Genomic DNA, 25,529 nt, shown 5'->3' with positions numbered 1-25,529 from the left:
TGGGTTGGGACTTCTGCAGCAATGTAGGATGATTTTAAAATGATTTTTGAAGTTGAGGGAGAAAATACGATTGGAGTTTTTTGACATACCCTAACTGTCTTGAGCCAGAATACACAGGGAGTTCAGGGAGAACAAGACAAGATGAGAGATTAAAAGTATCTAAATTGTATATTTTTAATGAAAGTAGATAAGACCCTTCTTCCTCGGCTGGGATCGTTTACAACCACATTTGGGATTGTTTGAAGCCGCATTTAAACTGCATTTTGGAAGTTCAAAATCGGGGCACCATATCAGTCTATTATATGGAGAAAAATGCAGAAATGTTTAACTCAAAAAACATAATTTCTTTACGACTGCAGAAAAAAAGACATGAACATCTTGGATGACAAGGGGGTGAGTACATTATTTGTACATTTTTGTTCTGGAAGTGGACTTCTCCTTTAATGGGCATGAGGCGGCCATTGTAAGTCCGTAAGACCGCAAGTGCACATGAAGTGTTCCATTTGGGACAGGGCCATAGAGGGGCATACATGACGTCATCATCAGGGTTGTGGCTAGAAGGGATACAGCTCCGACTGGAAACTAACAATGAAATGAATTGTTCAACCTATTATATTGTTTTTTTTTTTTGTTTTTTGTTTTTTTCGTCTACACCTACACCCCAACCCTAAACTTAGCCCTTACTATAATACAAAAACAGTATTATTGTTGTGTGACAAAAATAACGTTAGATTGATGTACGCATGCCCAGTAGCTAGAGCTGTATTCCTTCCAGCCATAACCCCATCAGCTGGAGTGGCTGTGGCTCCGACCACTGAGTTGCAAAAAGACTGAGTGCCTGCATTGGTTTTCAATGTGAATGCTGCAACAGAATGACAAAACACATCTAAATCGAGAAAGAGCTTTGCAATTGACTGTACAAAGAGATTTGAGAAGAAATCTGATGCATATTTTTACAGACTCCCGAAAGCTACAGAAAAGAAAAGCAAACTGATCGGTGCAATTCACAGAAACAAATGGACTCCAGGCAGCAAAATACGGATTTAAAGTTATGATTTCATGTTAATATGTTGAATTTTGCGGTAAAAATCATACCCTATATATCATATTGACAGCTCATCAATTAAATATTTACCTTAATTTATCTATCTTAAATTCTGCATAACTGGGTGTTTTTAAATAAGTACTGACAAAAACAATACACGTTTTTGATCTGGACGTTATGACGATAAATAAAACATTTATAATTGATCACCCAGATTAGCCCCGGTCAAGTAAGCCGTCATATCGAACACTCGGTCAAGCCATCCGCCGCTTGGATTTGAATGCTTGTCTATTTTTGGAATTGTATGGTACGAATGCGTGGCACGGCCAAAAAGCTGAGAAAGATGCTTTTTAAAAGGTTCATGTATCACAACAACACCTTAATTCCACAAACAGACATGCAGCAAAATCCAGATGGAGGTTTGCTTGACAAGGTGTTCACAGATGGTGGCTAACTTGACCACGGTCAGATTTAGATTTAGTATTTACAAAATGCGTTCACAGGCAAATTTGATTTGTTTATTTCCCCAGCGTTGAAATCAGGCACATTTAAACACCATTCCTACCTGCATATCAATATCCATGGACCACTGGATATTTGGTAAGTCGTAAGCAACACTATATCGAGTCCAACAGCCTTTAGTTTAGTTTACTCATGTTTTCGCAGGTTTCCTATCAAATCCATGCAGACAGTCCGGCTGCTTGATATTGCAAAGTGGTGTGTCTTACACTGATCTACATAATGACTGGATCGCTCATTGTGTTCTAAACTGCCGTTAGGCAGTGAAACCACCGGAAGTGTTCGATCCGCCATCTTACTATTCCCTAGAGGCAGAGAGCACCATTGACTCACATGCAAATCACTGACCTAAAATCAACCGATTTGACGCGTATCATTCACATTTAGGATATGTATATGTAAATAATTTTTTATTTAAGATGTTATCTGGAATGTTTATGTTCTTTTCAGGCAGGATAAGTGATATATTGAAATCGTTTAGGTGGGTGTGTCAGTTGTGCACTTGCAGACACAGGTAACTGATCCAACGCAAAATATATTTCTTTATGTTCCTAATTATGCAGGAAATAATAAACATGACCATATATCTGGTATTAGTATCTGAAATTGATTTGAATACACAAATAGTAGAACACAAGCCTCTGTTACTATATTGCTTGTTGTACTGAAATTCAAATCTTTGAAATAAAGCTTCATGTCTTTGAGTTCATACTGTATATATTTAGCATTATTTCTCAGTTATGATGTGTATATTTTTAATGTGCCTGATTGAGCAACATTTATTTCAGACTCTTTTCTGTAATGATTTACTAACATTGCCGTTTCCATGTGAGTAAAATGTTAGGTATGTATGTTGAACTAATTATTTATTTAACGAACAAATCATTACCTGCTTCAAAATGAATACTGTCAACAAAATCATTATTGAAATATGCTGTATATATTCTGTACGAATAAAAACACTATAACAAAATTACATAAACAGTGAATAACTGTACGAGGCAGATTAAGCTATGTACACAAAGCATAAATCTTCATTCAGGTTTCTGAATGAGCACTTTTTCATTTGTAAACATATGTTGAACATCCGATGTTAATCAAGTTCATCTAATGTAACTGTAATGTAGGCTATATGAACGCAAAAAATACCGTTTACATGTCTAGGACGTTTGCATTGTGAAAATGTACAGTAAGACTTCGGATATAAAAACACTGACTTGTTATGTGATGCCTACACATTAAAATCGTATAATTTCCTATTCATTCAATAGAATGAATGCGCATATTAAGAAAATACTAATATGGCAGCGCGGTGGCTTAACTTTTATGACGTCATGAGCAATCCAGTTCTCTATTATAGATCAGTGGTCTCACCATATTATTTTAATGTATTATCTTATTTATGAACACAATGGTGCGTAGTGCAAACAGTTTTACCATTTACTGCTCTTTGTTATTTTTCTTGTTATTTCCCTACAGCGGCTTGTGAACCAGAAGTCTCACACATTACCAATAGTTTACTTCCGCACTGAAAAATAAGGTGGATATGTAAGGAGTAATTGATGACGGGACGGAAATTTTTAGAAAAGAATTGCAGCATGGCCGCATTACTGTCAGCAACACATGGAGAACACTCAGGTAAGTAGTATCGAGATGGCGAGAGCAGTTAGGTCACAACAGTTCAGAGAAGGTTGCAATGGAACTTAGCAGAGAAGTAACTAGAGTAACTTATCTTTTTTCTTTTCAGGTGCTGCTCTAGCAGTGGGAGCATAGGAGAACACCGAAAGGAGCACAGGTAAGTAGCAGGAGTCAGGTAAGCATTACGAGAGGTAAACTTGAGACCAGACACTGATCCAGTGAAGTACGAGTGACTTTAAAGGAGCGCTGATTGGCAGCAACATGTGCGGGTGATTAGAACGCAGGTGATTGTGAATATGGCAGAGTGGGTGTAGGTGTAGCTGAGTCCCTGACAATAACCCCTCCTCCACGGGCGACTTCTGGCACCAGCTAACGGCGATGGGGATGACCTCGACCTCTAGGAGCAGTGGTTTGCTGCCTCAGAGAGTTCTGCGCATACACAGCCCAGGGGAGGAAGGAGCTCCAGCTGTGGTGATTGTCCTGGCAATGTGATCTGAGATCCGGTCCCAGTTCCTAGATCTTGCGCTGGGAAGAGCTGGTAATTGGATGATAGACTGACTCTGATTCTGAGGAGTTTGAAGAAAACTTTCCATACATGCGAGATAAACTGGGGCCAGAGACGATCGGAGACGATGTCTTCTGGCAGTCTGAAGTGACGGAACACATGCTGAAATAGAAGTTCTGCAGTTTCTAAGGAAGTGGAAAGCCCCTTGAGCAGGATCAATTTGCATGCTTTGGAGAAGCGGTCAAATACTACCAGGATACAGGTGTGAGAATAAGAGTTGGGTAGATCCATGACAAAGTCGATTCCGATGTGGGACCAGGGTCGATGTGGTAATGGAAGAGGAACCAGTTTTCCTGCTGGAAGCTGTCGATGGGTTTTGTAAATGGCACAGACTGAGCATTGGACAAATCGGGTGATATCATTGGCCATGTTAGGCCACCAGTAGGGATTTTGGAGGAGCGAGAGGGTTCGCTGACTGCCTGGATGTCCAGAGCCTGGAGACAAATTAAGCGATTCCAGAAGGTTAAGGCGTAGTGAGACTGGTACAAAGGTTTTTTCCTTCTGGACCTCCCAGTGGAGCAGGCTCATTCTGGGTGGCACTGCGGATCTGATCATTGATGTCCCACAGAATCGGACATTCTTCCAGGGTGAGCTTCACGGCTAGAAATTCTCGGCTGCCGACGTCATGATTCTGCTCCGCAGAGGTGAGCTTCTTTGAATAGTAGGCACATGGATGAAGAGTAAGAGGCTCTCCGTGGTACTGTGATAAACACCGCACCGACCCCAATGGTGGAAGAATCTACCACCACTATGAAAGGGAGCTGAGGATTTGGGTGAGTGAGAGTCGGAGTGGTGCAAAAGGCCTGCTTGAGGTTATGGAAAGTGGTGAGGGCTTCAGGGTTTCCAGGACAGAGACGGGTTTCTTCCGGAGGAGACTGGAAATCAGCCAAACTAAGGAAACGCTGGAGCTCTCTGACTTTTTTGTCAAGGGTTTGGGCAATTCCCAGATCACTTGGACCTTCCCCTGGTCCATCTGGATACTTTCTGAGCTGATGTTATATCTGAGGAACTGAATGGTGGTCTTGTGGAACTCACATTTTCTAGCTTGACGAATAGGTGGTGCTCTCTTAGCTTGACGTGATGGTGGTGGTCGGCCAGGTTCCGGGAGTAGATCAAGATGTCGTCTGTGTACACAATAACAAACTGATGGAGAAAATCCCGGAACACCTCGTTCAAGAAACTTTGAAAAACTGAGGTGAGTTGGCAAGCCCATACGGCATAACCTGGTACTCGTAGTGGCCAGAAGGTGTGATGAAGGCCATCTTCCACTCATCGCCCTCCCGGATACGAATGAGGTTGTATGCACTTTGCAGGTCCAACTTGGTGAATATGCGAGCCCCAGAAAGTTCCTCAAGGGCGGCCGGGACCAGTGGATAGGGATATTTGACTGTTTGGGAATTAAGTACACGGTAATCAATACAGGGACGCAGGCCTCCATCCTTCTTTCCCACGAAGAAGAAGTTTGAGGCAGCCAGGGAAGTAGAGGGACGTATGAACTGTTGAGAGAGAGCCTCTTTGATGTACTCCTCCATTGCCTGACGTTCCGGGTGGACAGGGTGTACACTCTGCCTGGAGCCACACTCCCTAAGGGTGGAGGTGTAGCTGAATCCCTGACAATCACCACCTCCGGTGTGCATTATTTTCTAATAATTATACTACACTTGCCACAAATCAAATATTGTTCAGATGTTGTATTTAAAAACATTTGTCAGGTTTTTGTCCTTAAAACAGTCTTGTGAGAAGGTTTAATTTCTTAAGCATTCTCATCCAACATTTTTGTTGCTAATTCCAAAACATAATTTTAGACCTAGCAATGGAGGATTAGCTTTAGCTGTTACACTAAAGGTTGCAGGCTTGCCTTCTTATGGCTTTGGTAGTATCTACCTTTTTATTTAATGCAGAAGTGAGCCTATGTGTGAGACTTCCGGTTCATTTGCCGCCATAGGGAAAAAACAAGAAGAAATATAGCTGCAAGCAGCAATTGCGGGGCCAAGCACAACAGAGGCAGAATGAGGACCTAAGCATGGCTACGAGCAACAGACCGACTACAACAATGACTAACTAAAGTCATTTTAGGATGATATCAGTTGATATGGCTGAAAAATCATAAATACAACCAATAATATAATTTAATGGCTTATCGCTTTTGACCAATAGGTGGTTCTGTTTTTAAATTGATGTGATGCGTTCTGTGTGAGGTGACAATGACACACACAAATTTTGGTGTCATTATGCCAAAGCTTTACAGAGATACAGCCTCAGAATCATTTTGGCATCAAGCCTAAAATCTGTAGTGGCGCTGTACGAAAATGTTTAGTCTATTGACACGAAATCCATAACTTTGAGTCAGGACAGTCTGAAGATGATCTGACTCAATTTTGGTGAAAATCGGATCAACGGTCTAGGAGGAGTTCAAACAAGTAGGTTTTGTACATTAATCAAAATGGTGGAAAGGAAAGCTCAGCGAAGTGTGGTATAATTGAAATGTATGTTGTCGGCATGTCCCAAGGAATATTTTGAGACCAGTTTTATTACGATAGGCTAATGCAAACAGAAGTTATTAGCATTTTTGGAAATTTCATTATTAATGTTTAATAAATGGTGTATTACTTCTGACCAGTAGGTGGCGCTGTTACCAAACTGATGTGGTGTGGTCAGTGTGAGGTGACAATAGCACATATAAAATTTGGTGTCAATATGTCAAAGCTTTGCAGAGATACAGCCTCAGATGTAGTTTGGCATCTTTCCAGCAAATTCGCTGATGCGCTATACGAAAACCATTTTATATATTGACACGAAATTCATAACTTTTTGTCAGCACCGTCTGAAGATGATCTGAGTCAAATTTGGTGAAAATCGGATTAACGGTCTAGGAGGAGTTTGAAAAAGGTTTTGTAAATCAATCACAATGGCGGAAAGGATGTGTACCCAATATTGGCATAATGGGTATCAATGTTCTCGACTTTTATTTCAATAGGCTAATGTAAGCAGAAGTTATTAGCATTTTTGTAAATTTCTTTATAACTTTTGACCATAAGGAGTGCCGAAGACACATCCCGAGTTTTGTAATGATACATCAATGCATTCGTAAAATATAGCATTTTTGGACAAAATTCAATATGGCCGACACCCAAAATGGCTGACATCGGAAAAGTGGATATGGTTGGACTCGGCATGATGCACCAATTCTGAAGAGACAAGTTTTATGATTTTTGGCCTAACCATTCAGAAGTTTTAAGCAAAAATATCAATTTTTCATATCTCCTGACCACTAGGTGGCACTGTGCCGAAACACTGCAGGTAGCCTCAGGTCATGTTTGTTATGACACACAATCAAGTTTGGTCTCAATACGCCAAACCATTGTGGAGATATAGCCTCACAACCATTTTTGCATGCTTTTCGTAGAAATTGTTCGCGCGTCATTCGAAAACGGTTTGACTAATCAACTTGATTTCCATAACTTTTTGCCAACATGGTCTGAAGATGATCTGAGCCAATTTTGGTGAAAATCACACAAACCGTCTAGGACGAGTTCGAAAAAGTAGGTTTTACGAACAAAAATTTATAGAAAAAAAAAAAACTAAACCTTACGATTTTTGAATTTTGGACTTCATTCAACTCGGCATGGATTCAAAGGAAAAAAAGAATTTTCATTCTGTGGCTTACGGTTCAAAAGTTATTAGCATACAATTATTGAAATTTTGAACAGGTGGTGGCGCTAAAGAGTGTGAGTTAGAGACTCCAAACTTGCTGTGGTTAATGATGGGACTGTCCTCTATCAGTGTGCCAAATTTCACAACTTTCCCGCAATCGGTTCTATGGGCTGCCATAGACTTCCAGAGCGGAAGAAGAAGAAGCGGAATAATAAGAAGAAGAAGAATCCTAACGGATACAATAGGTGCCATCGCACCTTCGGTGCTTGGCCCCTAATAACAACATGTAGTAAATGGTAAAACTGTTTGCACTACAAACTAGTGTGCTCATAATTAAGATAAAATATATTTAAAAAAAAAACATAATAAGACACACCGTTTTGCAGTATCAAGCAGCAAAACAAGCTGTTTTGTACAGCTAAAAATATCTGGATGTGGATGAGACCGGAAGCCAGACCCATAAAATTTACAAATGGCCACACCCTTACGGGAAGAAAAAGGTGGATAAAACTGTAGTAATGAACAGTGGAGATGTCAAAAGGTCACTTTAGGGGTGGCCTTTATAATTTTAGAAAGTTGAGTAAAAGTGGTTGAAAAAAAAAACACATTTGATGAGTAAATAAATGTTTAAGTAGCACCAAATACATTTTCAGTGACACGTAACTTCATAAGAAACTGCTTGGCAGGTTTGAACCAAGCGGTCAAATCAAAGACAGACATCCAAAGAAAACATGTCATGACTCTAAAGACTTTTACTTTGGAAAACGAAAGTATTTAGGGTTTCTTCTAAAGAAGTCAGTGACATACATGTGATGCATTCCACACATTTAATAAACTAAAAAAACAAATATTAATTTGACATTTTTTTTTCAGATGATTGCTTTTTAAAACTGCCCTGTAGCTGTTATGGGTAATTCCCAGAAAAATGTGTGTGGTTGCAGGTTAATGAGTAGTTCTATAGAACTATACTGGTAATAACTCATCTACATAACTCACAGGGTAATTAACTTCCTGAACAACCAAACTTTAAAAGAACAATTACTTAGTAATGTGCTGCTTGTGTAGTAACTTGTAAAGTTTTCTAAGTGAAGATTAACTATTGAGTAATTAATTTAGTATATTTGTTTGTTTGTTTGTTTCTTTCTTTCTTTCATTTCATTTCAAAGGGGGTTGTGCTGTCCTTTATTACCCTTTATTAAGCAGAAACAGGTCTTAAATAATATGTCATTCCCTAACCCACACACATGATCAGGGTGAATGAGGCACGTGATGAGGTTTTTCCGTTTTGGGCGGACCTAAAGATGCTTTAGCCTTATATTTTTGTGGTGCCAAAAACAGTGTCAGTTTGACAAGCTCTGCCACTGACAGCTCTGTTGATTGAACAGATTTGTTGCATCTCTTCTAGAAGATGTTCCCTCGCTCTTTTCTGACTCTGACCGTGTTGCTGATTCTCACTGTGCAGGTGAGTAGAATGAGATTTGGATGTAGCACGTAAATGCTGTTTCAAAATCTGACTATGGTTTTCACATTCTGGGTCCTTTATAATACTTAATATGTTTTAACTAAAACTATATTGTATCATCTTATTAATGAGTAAATAAAAATTGTAAATTTTGAATGTTACCATGATATTACCGTGTTTTACTGCATTTACCCATTACCCATTATATATTTATTTTTGACACCTAATGGCAAAATAACCTGAACCGGAAACATGCATTTTTTTTAAATGGTCATATCTCTTTAAAATCAATCAACCAATCAATCAATAATGTTATATTAAAACACTAGCAAAGACTGCTAAGTTTTGTTCCCTTACTAAAAAAAAAAAATGCAATTTTAAAAATATTTTTGCATGTTTCTCTTCCGCGTCAAAAAGTCAACTAATGGGACCTTATTGTAAAGTGTATCCAGTTATATTTTATTTTATTTTATTTTATTGAGAAATGCTGTAAAATATTGTTTTTAGAATAATTAAAAATGTATTTAATATTGAAAATGTATATTATTTTTAACAAAGCAATTCAAAATATAAATATAACACTTTATACTTTATAAGGCACAGCAGCAGCATTGTGTTGGCGAACAATTACTATTTTGTAATTGCATTATTATCAGTATATTAACATGCATTATTAACATGCATTATTATCAGCATATTTTACAGTAATAAACAGATGTTAATACTTCAAAGGTTGCTATAATAACATAATGTAATTTAATTACATACAGTCACGTACAGGCACTGAAATGACTGTAACATCACTGTGTTTTATGATGATGATTTTTTTTAATGATTAAACCTATATGCCAGTGAAGTAACAAAGCATGTTGCAATATCGGTGCATATCAAGAAAACTAATGTTTACAGATACAACTTTTGATCTTAAAAATGCTGCTCCTAATTCCTCCTAATTCAACCTCTGCCACAAATTATGAGGTGATGTGAATCTAGAAGTTTCATTTGGAACTGTAACTCTTTAAAACAGTCATGCTGCAACCCATCCATTTTGACAGTTTCAACTGATTTTTTAAGTCATGCATTATTACTACATTTCTTTTAGAATGGTACCCTTTGACTTTGTATTTGTTAAAGGCATAAATCTTTGTTAAATGTTCTGGTTTTACGTCAGAATTAAAACACTCAAAAAAAGTCGGAACTTGAATAAAGTTTACTGAATAATCTTTGCTGCATTCCTTTTTACGATCAGTCTGTCTTTGTCTGACCAGCATAAATTCCACAACTGTTACCAAGCAAATACAATTGCTGCTAACCAACATCATCTTGTATACTGTAATCTCAAAGATTTTTACATCACAATTCAACATAAGATTAAACATGGTTAATCATAGTAACATATGAAAAAAAGTAAATGAATGTTGATTACATTAAGAAATGAATGCAAGGTAAAGTGCATAAAGATTAATAAAGATTAATGTGAATGAAGAGCTCTGTAACTGTCATCCAGATGTTGTTCCAAAGTGTTTAAATCCTGAAAAATGTAAGGAAAATGATTTGTGTGTTTTAATTAAACACTACATCCAGTTGCACAAATGGTTAGTACAAACACACCGTTATTCATACACTGAGTTCTCGTGAGGTCTATTCATCATTACATAAAGCTATGATAATAAAGGCAGGGTCAGCGCTAAGTGGGAGCTAGACTGGGCAGTGGCCACCCAGCGTTGCTAAACAAAAACATGGCAATGAACAGAATTCTTTCTTCATTTTGGCCAATATACAGGACATTGTGGATAACAAAAGATAGCTGCATCTTTGGCAACACTATCTGTTTTCATAGCAGCAGCTGGCTTACACTGATCACGTTAACGAGTGTCTAAACGACCGATTTTACCTTCAATTTTTAAGCATGCAAGATAAAACAATACACCTTTACTAGGCTAGTTACCTTAAATGAGACAATCAACAGCTGAGTTGTAACTGGAACTATGGACTCGCCCACAGCGGGTTATGATTGGTCGATCGACAGGCTCAAATCTGATTGGCTAAAGAGTACGAGTGACCCGTGTGGGAGGAGTTCGCTGCCAGGAAAGTCTCAAAAACACACACGCAAGTCTAAAAAATACACACGTAAAAAAGACTATTCACACACTCACAGTCCGTAATACACTCGTGATTTTTTAACATTCAAAATTGTTGTACACAGTTGTAAATCTGTGAATTGTGTTTTGCAATTTGTGAAATGTATTTTATGATTTATATTTTTGTTTTGTGCATGTGAATTGGTTTTTGTGACTAAATATATATTTTTTTCGTGCACGTGAATTGGGTTTCATGCATGTGAATTGGGACACGCGTGTGTGCATCATGTCTTTTGCGTGAATTATTAATGAGTCTAATCTGCTTCCATAATTTTCTTCTTGCAGAAAATGCTAGATATTGCATTTGACTAAAACTTAATTTCTTGTTATTTTATTACCAAATATTGGATTCAGTCTTTTAAATAAAGGGGTCATCGGCAGTGTTGGGGGTAAAGCGTTACAAGTAACGCGAGTTACGTAATATTATTACTTTTTCCAAGTAACTAGTAAAGTAATGCATTACTTTTTAATTGACAAGAAAATAAGAATTACTTTTTCAAATAAGTAACGCCAGTTACTTTTCCCTCCATTTATTGATTAAAAGTTCTCCTGTCCCCATCTTGAGAGAAATCTGGAGTAAGATGTTAGTTCTAGAATAAATGTGAACATCCATTAATTCATCTCACTCACAAAAAAAGATTCAGTATTCCTCAAAATCAATAAAAACAGTGAAATTCAACGCAAACCTGCAATAATTAAATATGTTAAATAATACAATATCCTTTATGCATTTAATCCCATTTTATTAACCAGTGTCTTTGCTGCAGACCTTCGATGATCCAATTCAACCATACTAATAAGTAAAATTACTCAAGATAATCTAACATTTGTTTATGCGTACATTAATGATATCTACAATACATTTACATTGGTTCTGTTCTGTTCTGAAAACTTTTTAATAAAATAGGATTTTTTTACTTAAATATTTACAAGAAAGATGTAAGCAAAATCCTAATAGGTCAATGTAACCCTTATTAAATAATATATTACTGTGTTTCGGTCGTGACAAATTTGGGGGGGATGACAAATATTCCAAAACTGCAGTACATATATACATAAGGAATAAATACACTAAAAAACAGTGTGACACGTAACATAGCCTATGCTGAGTTTCAGTTCATTTTTGTGACAGAAAGGAAACTCAAATGGCAGAAGCGACGTCCTATTTGTTTTCTTTATTTTACAAAATATCTTTTACAGTAATGCATTATTAAAGGGGTCATCGGATGCCCATTTTCCACAGGTTGATATGATTCTTTAGGGTCTTAATGAAAAGTCTCTAATATATTTTGATTAAAAATTCTCAATGGTTTTGTAAAACAACACCCTTTTTACCTTGTCAAAACGAGCTCTGCAAAAATCATCTCATTCTAAGGGGTTGTTCCTTTAAATGCAGATGAGCTCTGCTCACCCCGCCCCTCTCTTCTCTCTGTGGAAAGACGGTCTTGTTTACATTAGCCGCATTTAGCCGCTAAACTTCCTAACTACCACGTTATAAGGAAAGGCGATCGCAAAGATTCATAAAAAAACGCTTATACTCACTTCTGCTGTAAGTGAAGCTGGATCACGAATGATTTGTGCGAACATAGACGGATATATGTAGATCAGGAGGCGCATTCCCTTCACAAACAAACGTCATCCACTGCATCTTCAGCGGCTCAGATGTCGGGAGTAAGTGACGACCACTATGTTCATTATTACATCCAGCAACACAACACCTCAATCGCTCAATCGGAGATATTCTTGTCTAACTTACATCCCTGCTTCGGCATCGAAACAAGGAAAGTTACTGGACCATGACAGCTGGTCTGAGATAAGAGCTCATGTCAATCAACTATCGTGGGAGTGGCCTCTGTGGGTGTGACGCCACACCGACAGGCATCTGAGAACGGCTCGATTTGAAAAAGGGGATATTATTTTTACAGATTAATTAAACTGTAAAAATAATACAGTCAACACACATTAATGTTCAAACAACATGAAAAAGTGAACTTAGCATCCGATGACCCCTTTAAGAAGACAATAAATGGCAGTGTTTTGAGTTTAATTTGCTGGTATGAGGAAAGTTCCAGGCTTTCAGCATTGCTATCATGACAGCGCAGTAGGTAACGTTACTTTATCAAAATAAAATACAGTGAACCAAACGTCAGCGCGCCCTGTCACCATTGGAACGCGACCGAAGTACAAAGCCTATAATTTACATAATAAATAATAGTTTAGCATTTGGATACATTGCAAATATGGAAATATTATGGAATATTTGGATTTGTACCGAATGAGAAAGGTAGGACACAAGAGCACAAAGCTCCATTTCGCAAACAGTTGAGTGCACAGGCCTTTAGTAACGTTATACTCCTTTGTCAGTGAGAGATGCGTTCAGAATTAGCACATGATCACGGTCTAGTGGTCTTTGTTTTCAAGTGCGCAACTCTTGGCATTCGCTGCTCTTCTGCTGGCGGTTATCAAACAGAGTTGCATTACTGCGGGCGCCCCCTTCTGGATTGAGTGTGAATTGCCTGTATTCGTCGTAAGGCCTCATGCACCGAACCGAGATGTATCGTTACACCCCTAGTATTTACCATACTGTATAATTACCAAAAATAAATCTTTAAAAAGGCAGATTATTTCTATTTTAGCTGGCAGCAAGCCAATCAGTATGGTCAAATGTGTTTTTATGGTTCCAATATGCATCATGTGGATACTAAATATTTGTATCTTTTGTCTCACGAAGTTACCAAAAATATGCACAACCACCTATGACTGTTAAAAACACAGCAATTAAACCTAACCACCAGGCCATGAATAATAAAAATTTGCATGAAATTATATATTTATGTATTTATTTATTTATTTATTTTAACAGATTCTGAGCACTGGAGACTGCTGGACACAGAAGCGGCGTCATAAAAGGGAATGGGTCGTTCCTGCCAAAAGGTTTACCGAAAATGTAGACTACAGTCATTTGTCCTATATCAGCAAGGTAACAGATAACACCATACAATACAGCGATTCTCTCCGCTCATTGCATGTACAGCACATTACAATGCTGGCCTCAATTATAACATTTAAATATTCAAGTTATTCAGTATTCATGATTTATTCACTCAATAAATCAGTTTCTCTATTGAAAGATAAATGTGTTACACAGCCAGCTGTCAGTACAGACTATTACTACTAGAATAGGATTACAGGGTTGAAAATGTATTTAAATTAAGTTGTCACTTGGTAGGGATTATGTTTCGGATCAAATTTATTATCCATAAATGAAGGAAAATATTAATATTTGTTTGATCTTGTTGATACAGTAAGTCAAAAGGAAAAAGACTATTTATGTACTGACAGTATTTATGCATACACTGAAAAAAATTGATTCATGTAGTTCCAAATCCATAAGACCTTCGTTCATCTTCGGAACACAAATTAAGATATTTTTGATAAAATATGAGAGCTTTTTAACCCTGCATAGACAGCAACTGACACGTGTGGTAGGACCCTTGCTGTCAGAAAGCTCTTGGATTTCATCAAAAATATCTTAATTTGATGAACAAAGATCTTACGGGTTTGTAACAACATGAAGGTGAGTAATTATGACAGAATTTTCATTTTTGGGTGAAATGTCCTTTTAAGTAAATTTTACAGCTACTTCTCTGTATAATATACCTGTAATTATCAAGTAAAATCTACTTACCTAAGTTAAGCAAATTTAACAAAATAAATAAATAACTTTACCTTGGCCAGTAAAAGTTTGAATAATCAAAAGCTTAAAAGTTTATAAAAATATCTAAGTAAATAATGCAGGAGATATCATGTTGACACCATATCTACACATATGAATACTTGATACACAATACACAATGATGGTAACACTCTGTGGATCGTTTTTGAGTATAAATATGTCATTTTGAGTAGTAAATGTACTCCAGATGTAACAAAATCACAAGTTACTAAACCTAACGAGAAAAGCAATGATAAAACAGTGTAAATACAGCTGAAAAAAAGAAAACAAACAAACAAACAAAGAAAACAAAAAAACAAACAAACAAACAAACAAACTTGATTTTTGTTCGCACAAATCAAGTATTTTTACTTAATCACAGACTCATTCTTATTAGTGTACTGTAGAATGATGTTAATTTTAACTAATTCTACATTTTTGTAATGGGAGAAAATTATGTGGTTACAGGACTGTGTAGAATTTGTAACACAGAGATAAATATCATAATTTTGGTCATTAAAATCAGTTAATGTGGTAACACTTTACAATAAGGTTCATTAGTTAACATTCGTTTACATGAACTAAGAATAAACAATACTTATATAGCATTTATTAATGTTAGTTCTTGTTAATTTCACCATTTACTAATGTATTAAAATCAAAAGTTGTGTTTTTTAACATTAGTTAATGCACTGTGAACTAACATGATCTAACAATGAATGACCGTATTTTTATTAGCTAACATTAACAAAGATTAATAAATAATGTAATACATGTATGCTGTTCATTCATGTTAGTTAATACAACATTACCACTGGAATTTCAGTTAAACGTTAGTGCTTAGTAATATGAACTGAATGTCATTTTAACACATGAGACTCTTGTATGATATTGTTATTTATGATACTGATTGTGTTTTGTATGTACTTGCTAGGTACACTCCTCTTGAGTGACAGCAGCCTAACCATGCAATGTTAAATTTCTCAGATTCGATCAGACAATGATAAAAACTTGATGCTGCGCTACACCCTAAAGGGACCAGGAGCCAACCAGCCACCTGTTGGTTACTTCATAGTACACCCCTACACAGGATTTGTTCGCCTTACACGGCCTCTGGATCGTGAGGAAAGACAAAACTACACCGTGAGTATTACAAACTCAGACTTAAGATACAAAGTGTAGGTCATGTGTTATACTGTAGACCACCTACACTGTAAAAAACAAAAAACACAATTTGTTGAGTCAACTTAAAATAATTTGTTACCCTGCTGCCTTAAAATTTTAAGTTCAGTCAACTCAAATAAGTTTAGTCAACTTGAAATGTTAAGTAAAAACTTAGATATTTGTGTTTGTTAAACTTAACACATGGGTAAGTAACCCAGCTGCCTTAAAATTTTAAGTTGAATCAACTCAAATATCTAAGTTGTCACTTAGTATAATTTAACATTTCAAGTTAAATAAACTTTTTTTGAGTTGACTGAACCTAAAATTTTAAGGCAGCCAGGTAACAAATTATTCTAAGTTGACTCAACAAATTGTTTTTTAAGGGCTGTATCTCTGTACATTTTTATTCTGAGAAAAAGCTCAGTTACACAAGTACAATAAATAAATAAATAATGATTTAAATAAGAGTTTGTGCTGCCTTCAAATTTTAAGCTTAGTCAACTTGAAATGTTGTACTAAGTGACAACTTACAAATTAAAGGCAGAAAAAGTTTAAGTTGAAACTTACATTTATAGTATATACTTCAGAGCTTTTGGTGAATTCAGTTATCCAGTGTAAAATTACAATATCATCACATTTTGACTGGGAAAACACAATAAAACTGAACTGAAAACTGTGTTTAGCAAAAGCATTTTCTTAAATGCTAGGTTAGTTTAAAAGGGGCAATTGTCACGTGTGTTTATTAATTGGCCAAAACAATAATTTCAGCTTTGTTTGGTACTTTATTTAAATTATATAATTATTATTGTTTAACTGTTTAAAATTAAAACTCTATGCTAGGCTGTTTAATCCAATACAATTGCGATAACTGCTCTCTCATATCAATATATATATTAAAAAAAAAAAAAAAAATGAGATCATTTTTTTTGTCTTGTAGCTTATTGGCACTGCATGGTATACTGACAACACCATAGCTGAAGATAATATTAAAATAACTATTATTGTGGAGGACCAGAATGATAACCCACCAGTCTTCATCAAGCCAGAGCGAAGCAGCGTTTATGAGGGGAGCCCAGTTGGTGAGCAGTTCTCAAATATTGTTTGATATTCTGAAATCAGGAATGACTAATCATGTACTTAAATATCTTGCGTGACAGATTTGTTTTTGTTTTCTTTCTCTCATTTCTAGGTACCTTTGTAACACAAGTTCTGGCCAAAGATGCAGATGACCCCAGCACTCTTCACACTAAGATAGCATACACCTTGATCAAGCAAGAGCCAAACAATGGCATGCTTTTCTTTGCTGTTAATAAAGACAATGGAACAATCTCTGTGAAGAACCCAACCCTTGACAGAGAGGTATTTGTTACCAGTTTTACTGATCTTTCTACATGTGTTTCCGTGTCGGTAGCTTTAAAAGTTACCACCAAATAGTCTGGTTCACGTTTCCATTCTCTTGTGTTCTCAGGAACACAGATCTTTTGTTCTTACTGTGCAAGCTGCTGACATGTACGGAAGTCCTGAGGGAAATTCTGCAACAGCTACTGTATTTATAGACATCATGGATGTCAATGACAATATTCCTACTTTGGAGAAGGATGAGGTGACTATACGTATTAGTTCATCTAAATTAAAGGGATAGTTCACCCAAAAATGTAAAAATGTGATGTTTATCTGCTTATTCCCAGGGCACCCAAGATGTAGGTGACTTTGTTTCTTCAGTAGAACACAAACAAAGATTTTTAACTCAAACCGTTGCAGTCTGTCAGCCATATAATGGCAGTCAATGGGACCCACAGCTTTGAGAGTCAAAAAAACATACAGAGACAATACCAAATTAAACCCTGCATCTCGTGACAATACACTGAGGTCTTATATAAAACAAACAGGCTTTACAAGAAACTGAACAATACCTCTGGTCCACCGCAATGGCCAACTGTCCTGAACGCGTTCACAACAGCCATTGTGTGACCTCATTTAGTTGTAAAAAAACCATGGGCACAGCTGATGATTTCAATAGTACTGTTCCCCCTCTGGGTCTCTAAAATCATCAGGGGAAAAATGATCGCTGCAGACCCTCCACAGTATTAGTAACTTCATGGGCGTGTTGATATCCAGCCGAAGAGCAAGCAACCATAACTTCAGTCGGTCAGGTTCGAAAGTTGGGAGTCGGTGAAAAGTCAACACTCCCAGATGAGTTTGCGCAAGCTAACGTAACCTTTTAGTTTTTAATGGGTTGCAACAATCAGGATAAGTACAAGTTATTACCATTTTGAGTAGCTGTTGTACCCACAATCTCTATGCACTGTGTAAACAAGAAGTGATGTATACGCACGACAGATCGCTTCGCGCATGTGTCTGCTATGCCGGAGCACGTTGACGCGTCACGCGCCAGCTGTTGTAAACACACTCAGGACAGTTGCACATTGTGGTGGATCAGAGGTAAAAAATCATATAAATATTGTTCAGTTTCTTGTTAAGACTGAATGTTTTGTGTCTTAACACCTCAATGTATCATCACAAGCCAGAGGGTTTAATTTGGTTTTGTCTGTGTTTGTTTTTTTGTTGTTGTTTTTACTCTCAAAGCCGTGGGTCCCATTGACTGGAAACATCAAATCAAATTTAAATCAAATTTTAATTTTTGGGTGAACTATCCTTTTAAATAGTCAGGAGGTCACAATTCTGACATTAAATAGAGTCCTTTTTACTACCCTTGTGAAAAATAATTGTTCAACTGCATTTAACATAATATTAATGAAAAAAAAGTGTATTTAAAGGGGTCATCGGATGCTAAGTTCACTTTTACATGTTGTTTGAACATTAATGTGTGTTGGCAGTGTATGTACAAATCTACCCTATAATGATAAAAATCCATGCAGTGGTTTTTAATTAACCTGTAAAAATAATATCCCCTTTTTCAAATCGTAGCTGTCACACCGACAGAGTCCGCTCCCACAATAGTTGATTGACATGAGCGTCTTACCTTAGATCAGTTGTAATAGTCCGACCTCCATTGTTTCGATGCTGGAGAAGTGATGTAAGTTAAACAAGAATATCTCCGATTGAGCGATTGAGGTGTTGTGTTGCTGGATGTAATAATGAACATAGTGGTCGTCATTTACTCCCGATATCTGAGCTGCTGAAGATGCAGTAGATTACGTTTGTTTGTGAAGGGAATGTGCCTCCTGATCTACATATATCCATCTATGTTCACGTGACTCAATCGTGATCCAGCTTCACTTGCAGCAGAAGTGAGTATAAAGGTTTTTTTATGAATCTTTGCGATCGCCTTTCCTAGTGACGTGCTAGTTAGCAAGTTTAGTGGCTGAATGTGGCTAAAGTAAACAGACTCGTCACTTCACAGAGAGAAGAGAGGGGCGGGGCAAGCAGAGCTCATTAACATTTAAAGCAGACTCAACCAGAACAGGATGATTTTTGCAGAGCTGATTTTGGCAAGGTAAAAAGGGTATTGTTTTACACTACCATTGAGAATTTTTAACCAAAGTATATTATAGACTTTTCATTAAGACCCTAAAAAATCATATCAACTTGTGTAAAATGGGCATCCGATGACCCCTTTAAAGAAAGTAATAAAAACGTGAACGTTGCACTTAGGTCAAATTAAAAGCTTTACTTTAAAGTACATTGTAAATTGTTAAGTTAAATTGTTAAACATCTTTTGTCCTTTGATGTGTTGAATACTAAATAGGAACTTTTTCGCAAGACACGAAATACATACCGTCATACATGTTTAATGACATATTCGATGTGCTGTTACACTCTTAAAAATAAAGGAGCTTTAAAAGGTTCTTCAAGCGATGCAATAAAAGAAGCTTTTTTGGTTCAACAAAGAACCATTTAGTCAAAGGTTCTTTAAAGAACCATCTCTTTCCTACCTTTTTATAATCTGAAGAACCTTCTTTCGCCACAAAGAACCTTTTGTGAAACAGAAAGGTTCTTCAGATGTTTAAGGTTCTTTATGAAACCATTTAGATAAAAAAGGTTCTTATATGGCTTTGGAAGCACCTTTATTTTTAAGAGTGTAAAGAGTGTTCAGGTTTATTCCCCCGGAACAGATGAACGTACATATGGTACGTTTTATGCAACGTTGGTTTTGTACACGTCACCGCAGTTCTGACTTGAAATGTCCGTTGAGTGGCACTATAACTCTAATGCTCTGTGATGTATTAAAAAAATTTACCATCTGCGCTACACCTAAACCTACCTGATAGTATGAACAAAAGCAAATGTGATGTAAAAACACAATCGCAAGCATGCCATTTTAGCTTGCTTTTCAGTCTATCATTTTTCAGCTCTTTCATCGCAAGTCATGTTTTTCATTGGATTCGTACCCAAGGATTTGGCATCCTAAGTCCAATTCGTGCCAGCTGAGCTACCGAGAAAGCTTGTTATGTCCAGGAAGCAAAACATATAGAGCTGTAATCGTAACTATGCACGAAAACGTTTACAAGTGCTCGCTGTTTTACTGCCTCTAGTGTTAATTTCTGTTTGAAACTGCAGTGATTGGTATTTCGTGGCTTGCACGTTCCCACAGGTATGTTTTCGTCATGTGATCAGGTAGGCTAAAGAATCTGTAACGTACTTGATTAAAATAATATGCAGTAACAGTGTCTAAAAAAAAAAAAACATTACATTCAATTCGCACTAGTATATTCTTTTAAAATATGTTTGTTTGTTTTTAAGTATGCTTAAAAAGTGTGTGTACTTCTTTTTCTCAAGGATATTTCTCTCAATTATCTACTGTTTCATAGTTTTCAGCAAGTATCGATGAGAATGAGGCACCTGTTGAGGTTTTGAGGATCCAGGCGCTGGATAACGATGAAGAAAGGACAGACAATTGGTTGGCCGAGTTTGAAATAGTCTCTGGGAACGAGGATGGACGTTTCTCTATTGAAACTGATCCGAAGACAAACGTGGGTGTTTTGTACCTCAACAAGGTCAGTGCTTATTTTGTACACAGTTCTGAGAAGTTCATGTGATGAAGCAAGGAGATCAGGGCTGAAATGTAATAAGGGTGTGTTGTTTACATATTTGTTATGAGGTTTTTTTTGAGTAACCAATTGCACCTTGTTCTCTCTCTAGCCTGTTGACTTTGAGTCAGCATCTGATATGAACCTGAACCTAGTTGTTTCAAACAAAGCTCTTCCAGGAGCACCTCTAGGGAGTGGAGCAGGAGCAGCAGGTGCAGGTGGTGGAGCTGGAGATTCTGGTGAGGGTGGTGAAGTTGTGTTTTTTGGAGGAAGCTCCAGTGTGTCCAAACAAAAGACATATTTAGTGAAGATCGGTGTCAAAAACAAACCAGAAGGCCCAAAGTTTAAACCAAAGGTCAAGCCTGTATTTGTATCTGAAAAAAACAACAATTCTTTTCCAAGAGTAATTGACACCTACACTGCTATAGAAGAAGACACAGGCAAAACAGCAGAAAAAGTGAAGTAAGTGTTCTCCAAGCATTTCTTAACAAAAAAAGTCAGTCTTAACTAGTTTTAACAAAATTATCTGGTAGAATATGCAGTCAAGCCATGCATATCAAACATGTTTAATAAGCATTAATACACCTTAGCATTAACAGTTTTACAATATTTGATTAACAACTATATTTGAGGTTTGCAACTATTCTTAAATCTTCAAACTGCTAAACCAAATGTAGAATTTAAAATTGCAATAATGTAATGGTCCATGTTTGTTTAGATATGCAAAGGGATATGACCCTGACAACTGGATTTCTATTGACATGGAAACAGCTGAGATAAAACTGAACAAGGTACCAGATCATGAGTCTCCATTTGTGGTAAATGGGACCTACTATGCTAAGATCCTCTGCATTTCAGATGGTTAGTATGTACACTGTTTAATTTCTTCAACTTCATGATGTGCATCCTGGGATGCTTATTAAACAGTAGCAAAGGAGTCTACATATCATCTAAAAAGGTTAATTGTAACATGTTTTTTGTTTGTTATAATTTTAGAACTACCCCCTCAGACATCTACAGGGACTATAGCTTTGCAGGTGGAGGACCTGAATGATAACTGCCCCAGACTCCTTAATAATGTGCAGACTGTCTGCAGTGATACCAAAGTAGTCAATGTGACAGCAGAAGATGATGATTCAGATCCCAACGGAGCTCCACTAGAGTTCAGTTTGATACCAGAGAAGACAAAGGGCAAATGGAACCTGCAGAGAATAAATGGTAAAACCAGACAGATAATAGTTTTAATTTATTTGCAAGGATCTGAATGATGAAAAAGCTTCTTGATCTAAGCATGAAAGCATTTGTGCCACACATACAGCAGATAATCATCATACTTGTTCATTTTGAGTTGAGAGTGACATAATAGTCAGTTGCTCTTAACCGTTTCTTACCTCTTCAGATATAAGTGCCTCGCTGTTTGCTGAAGATGATTTATGGCCTGGTTTTTATGAAGTCACCATGGAAATCAGAGACAAGCAAGGACTGGCATGCCCTGAAAAGCAAGTCCTCCGTTTTGAGGTTTGCACTTGCTCTGAAGGAGCGTTTTGTGCTTCAAAAGTGGCTGCACTACGAACTACATCAGCCAGTTTTGGAACAGCAGGAATTGGTTTACTGATTCTAGGATTCCTCTGCCTATTCTGTGAGCATGAGTTTGCTTTACTGTGGTCTACCACTGTAAATGTATTATTGGTGGTACACGCTTAAAAATAAAGGTGCTTCACAATGGCATAGAAGAACCTTTTTTGTCTAAATGGTTCTATAAAGAACCTTTAATATCTGAAAAACTGTCTGTTTCGCAAAAAGTTCTTTGTGGTGAATGAAGGTTCTTCAGATTATGAAAAGGTAAGAAAGAGATGGTTCTTTAAAGAACCTTTGACTGAATGGTTCTTTGTGGGCCAAAAATGGTTCTTCTAAGGCATCGCTGTGAAGAACCTTTTGAAGCACCTTTATTTTTAAGAGTGTAACATTGTAAACTAGACATATGTTTTAAGTGTGTGTGTTTGTCTGTCTTTCTTTTTAGTGCTGCTCGTGGCCACAACAAAATGTGAATGTGGAAAACATTTTATTGATATGCCATTTGAAACCAAGCAACACCTTAGCTCCTATCACACAGAGGGAATAGGAGTAGATAGGGTAAAAAAAAGAAAATCCCTTCTAGATCTTGCACAGCTCATAATTACATTCTGAGGGAACAAGTGAAAGTGTAAAACACTTCTGCCGTGTGATAACAGATTCTGTTTCTTTTGCAGGATGTTCTTCTGATGGCCATCCCATCAAAATCCTATAAGGAAGGGGGTAGTAAAATAAAAACATCCAAAGAACCTATAAGTAAAGTGAAAGCTAACTCTAATATCCCAGTGGGTAAAATTCAGGTCTCCGGGTCAAATCAGGCTGTATACAACAGTAACAGTCCTAAAATGACAGGAATTGTGCAGAAGTCTGCATTTGGAGGCTTTTCCTATGACATGAACATGGAAAGCCAAGTCAGGCAGCAAGAAGAACAGATTTTGCTTGATGCATTCCTAAGCAAATACATCGCACAAGTATGTGATTTTTTAAAATTTGTTTTGAGGTGTTTTTAAATGAATAGTTCAGCCAAAAATTGAAACTGGCAAAAAAATCTACTCACCCTCAGGCCATCCAAGATGTAGATGAGTTTGGAGAAATTTAGCATTACATCACATTTAGCATGTACACTCACTAATAGATCCTCTGCAGTGAATGGGTGCTGTCTCCAAAATCTGTCCAGATAAAAAAAAAGAAAATTAATCTACATCTTGGATAACTTGAGTGAATGCATGTCAGTTTTATATACATTCTAAATAATAAACATCTTAAAGACAGATAATATACATCTTTTTGACATCTGATAGGAAACGTCCTATAGACGTATTGCAGATGAGCAAACACTCTAAAAATTATGTCTTCCAGATGTAAATGCAGACGTCAGATAGACGTCTCTGTGATGTATGTGTGCTATCGGTATATTGTGAAAGGGTTCCAAAACAACAGTGGATCCCAAATAACTTTTGTTTCACAGAAAAAAGAAATCCGAACAGTTTTGGAGCAACATGTACCCTGATAGCACATGTACATCACAGAGATGTCTATTTGATGTCTGCATTAACATCTGCAAGACGTATTTTGTTCATCTGCAATACGTCTATAGGACGTTTCCTATCAAATGTCAAATAGATGTATTTAAGATGTTTATGATTTAGAATGTATGTAAAATTGACATCTTACAGATGTCTGTCAGATGTTAGAACACAGCAGATGCTTTTCAGATCAAGTGATCTTTAACAGACATCTTGCAGATGTACGTGTGCTATCTGGGTAGTGACCAAATGATGACAGAATTCTCATTTTTGGGTGGACTACCCCTTTAACACTGAATTGAAATTACATTACATTTCTCCACATTCTTTTGCAGAAAACCATGCATATATTGGAGAAAAGTTCTCCAAAGCAAAGACCGACACACTATGATTATGAGGGTGAAGGATCTGTTACCAGTTCCATTAGCAGCAGCTTCATTGAGTCTAATGATGATCTGGAGTTCTTGGACACCCTGGAATCAAAGTTCAATATTTTGGCTAAGGTGTGTGGATTCGAACAGACGCAATCTGTCTCTCAGACTGACCCAAAAGTTACTGTTAATACTTTTAGGACAACACAAAACGCAACTGCATCTTCCAGTCACGTGACCAACATCGTCCAGCCCAGTCCAGTGGAGACACCTGTTCAATCACCACTTGTCCAACCTGCACCTAATCAGCCCTTGGCAAGCAATGTTTTGTTGTCAGAGGATGGGCTTGGGCAAAGTTTGTACATAATGAATGGAACTCCATCTGAAAACATCATTAAGGAATCCGTTTTGTACTCACAAATTGAAACTCAAAGTCCAGTCTCAAAGTTAACTTCTTCAAGAGAAGTTAATCCTGCTGCAGTCCAGAACCTTTCACCAATTCCAAACCTTGTAATGATGACACAGAAACAACTAAATGGAATTGGTTCGTTGCAGATGTTAACAGTACCCATGGAATCTGTTGTATCAGGAGAGAAAGGGCAGGGTAGAGTAACTCCTGTAGATGGTTCAGTAAATGGAGCTTGGAGCGTTGGAGGTCTAGCTCCAAGTCAGTGTCCCCTGAGCCCTCAACTGCTTTACCCAATAAGTTCTCAAGAGTTGAGTGGATCGGTACATATGAACCAAATAGTAGTTGATGGCTCCCTTTCCAGTGCACAGAATGATCCTGTCAGTGGAAGCAATGTATTGATAGGACACCCAGGAACTCCAAACCTAGTGAAACTGCCTCAAGTTGCAACTGGACAGATAAAAAGTGAGCTTTTAGTAAGTGGTCCATTGCCAAATGTTCAGAACATTGTATCAGGGGATGGTAGACAGAGTAGACTACAGGTTGGTGGTCTCACCATTCTAGAGGGCTCAAGTCAGCTTCCACTTGCCATGACTCCAGGAGTACTTAATCCAGTGGGACTGCCTCAGGTAGCAAACAGAAAGTTATTCCCTTCTTCAGTGTCCAGAGTTCTGACTTAAATGGTTATGATGCCAAAATCCAAAGGACTTGCAACAAATGGGCAGCTGAACGTAGAGCAGTGATCTAGTTTTTGGTCTAG

The 25,529-nt window shown here is 37.2% G+C and overlaps 1 protein-coding gene across 1 annotated transcript; it reads left to right on the top strand.

The window, feature by feature from the left end:
• Positions 1-8,800: 8,800 nt before the first annotated feature.
• zmp:0000001074 (desmoglein-2) lies at positions 8,801-24,668 on the top strand. The gene is made up of 15 exons (XM_051138976.1): positions 8,801-8,883; positions 13,888-14,004; positions 15,727-15,882; positions 16,841-16,982; positions 17,093-17,262; positions 17,372-17,506; positions 20,676-20,861; positions 21,007-21,356; positions 21,613-21,755; positions 21,891-22,112; positions 22,294-22,533; positions 22,915-23,027; positions 23,144-23,437; positions 24,328-24,495; positions 24,564-24,668. Exons 1-15 carry the CDS (start codon positions 8,830-8,832, stop codon positions 24,666-24,668), a joined length of 2,595 nt encoding a protein of 864 aa, XP_050994933.1. The 5' UTR covers positions 8,801-8,829.
• The last annotated feature ends 861 nt before the right edge of the window (positions 24,669-25,529 follow it).

The sequence above is a fragment of the Labeo rohita genome, chromosome 20 (assembly GCF_022985175.1).
Source record: "Labeo rohita strain BAU-BD-2019 chromosome 20, IGBB_LRoh.1.0, whole genome shotgun sequence".
NCBI lineage: Eukaryota > Metazoa > Chordata > Actinopteri > Cypriniformes > Cyprinidae > Labeo > Labeo rohita.
The sequence above is the reverse complement of the archived record's forward strand: the minus strand, read 5'-3'. Positions and strand labels throughout refer to the sequence as shown.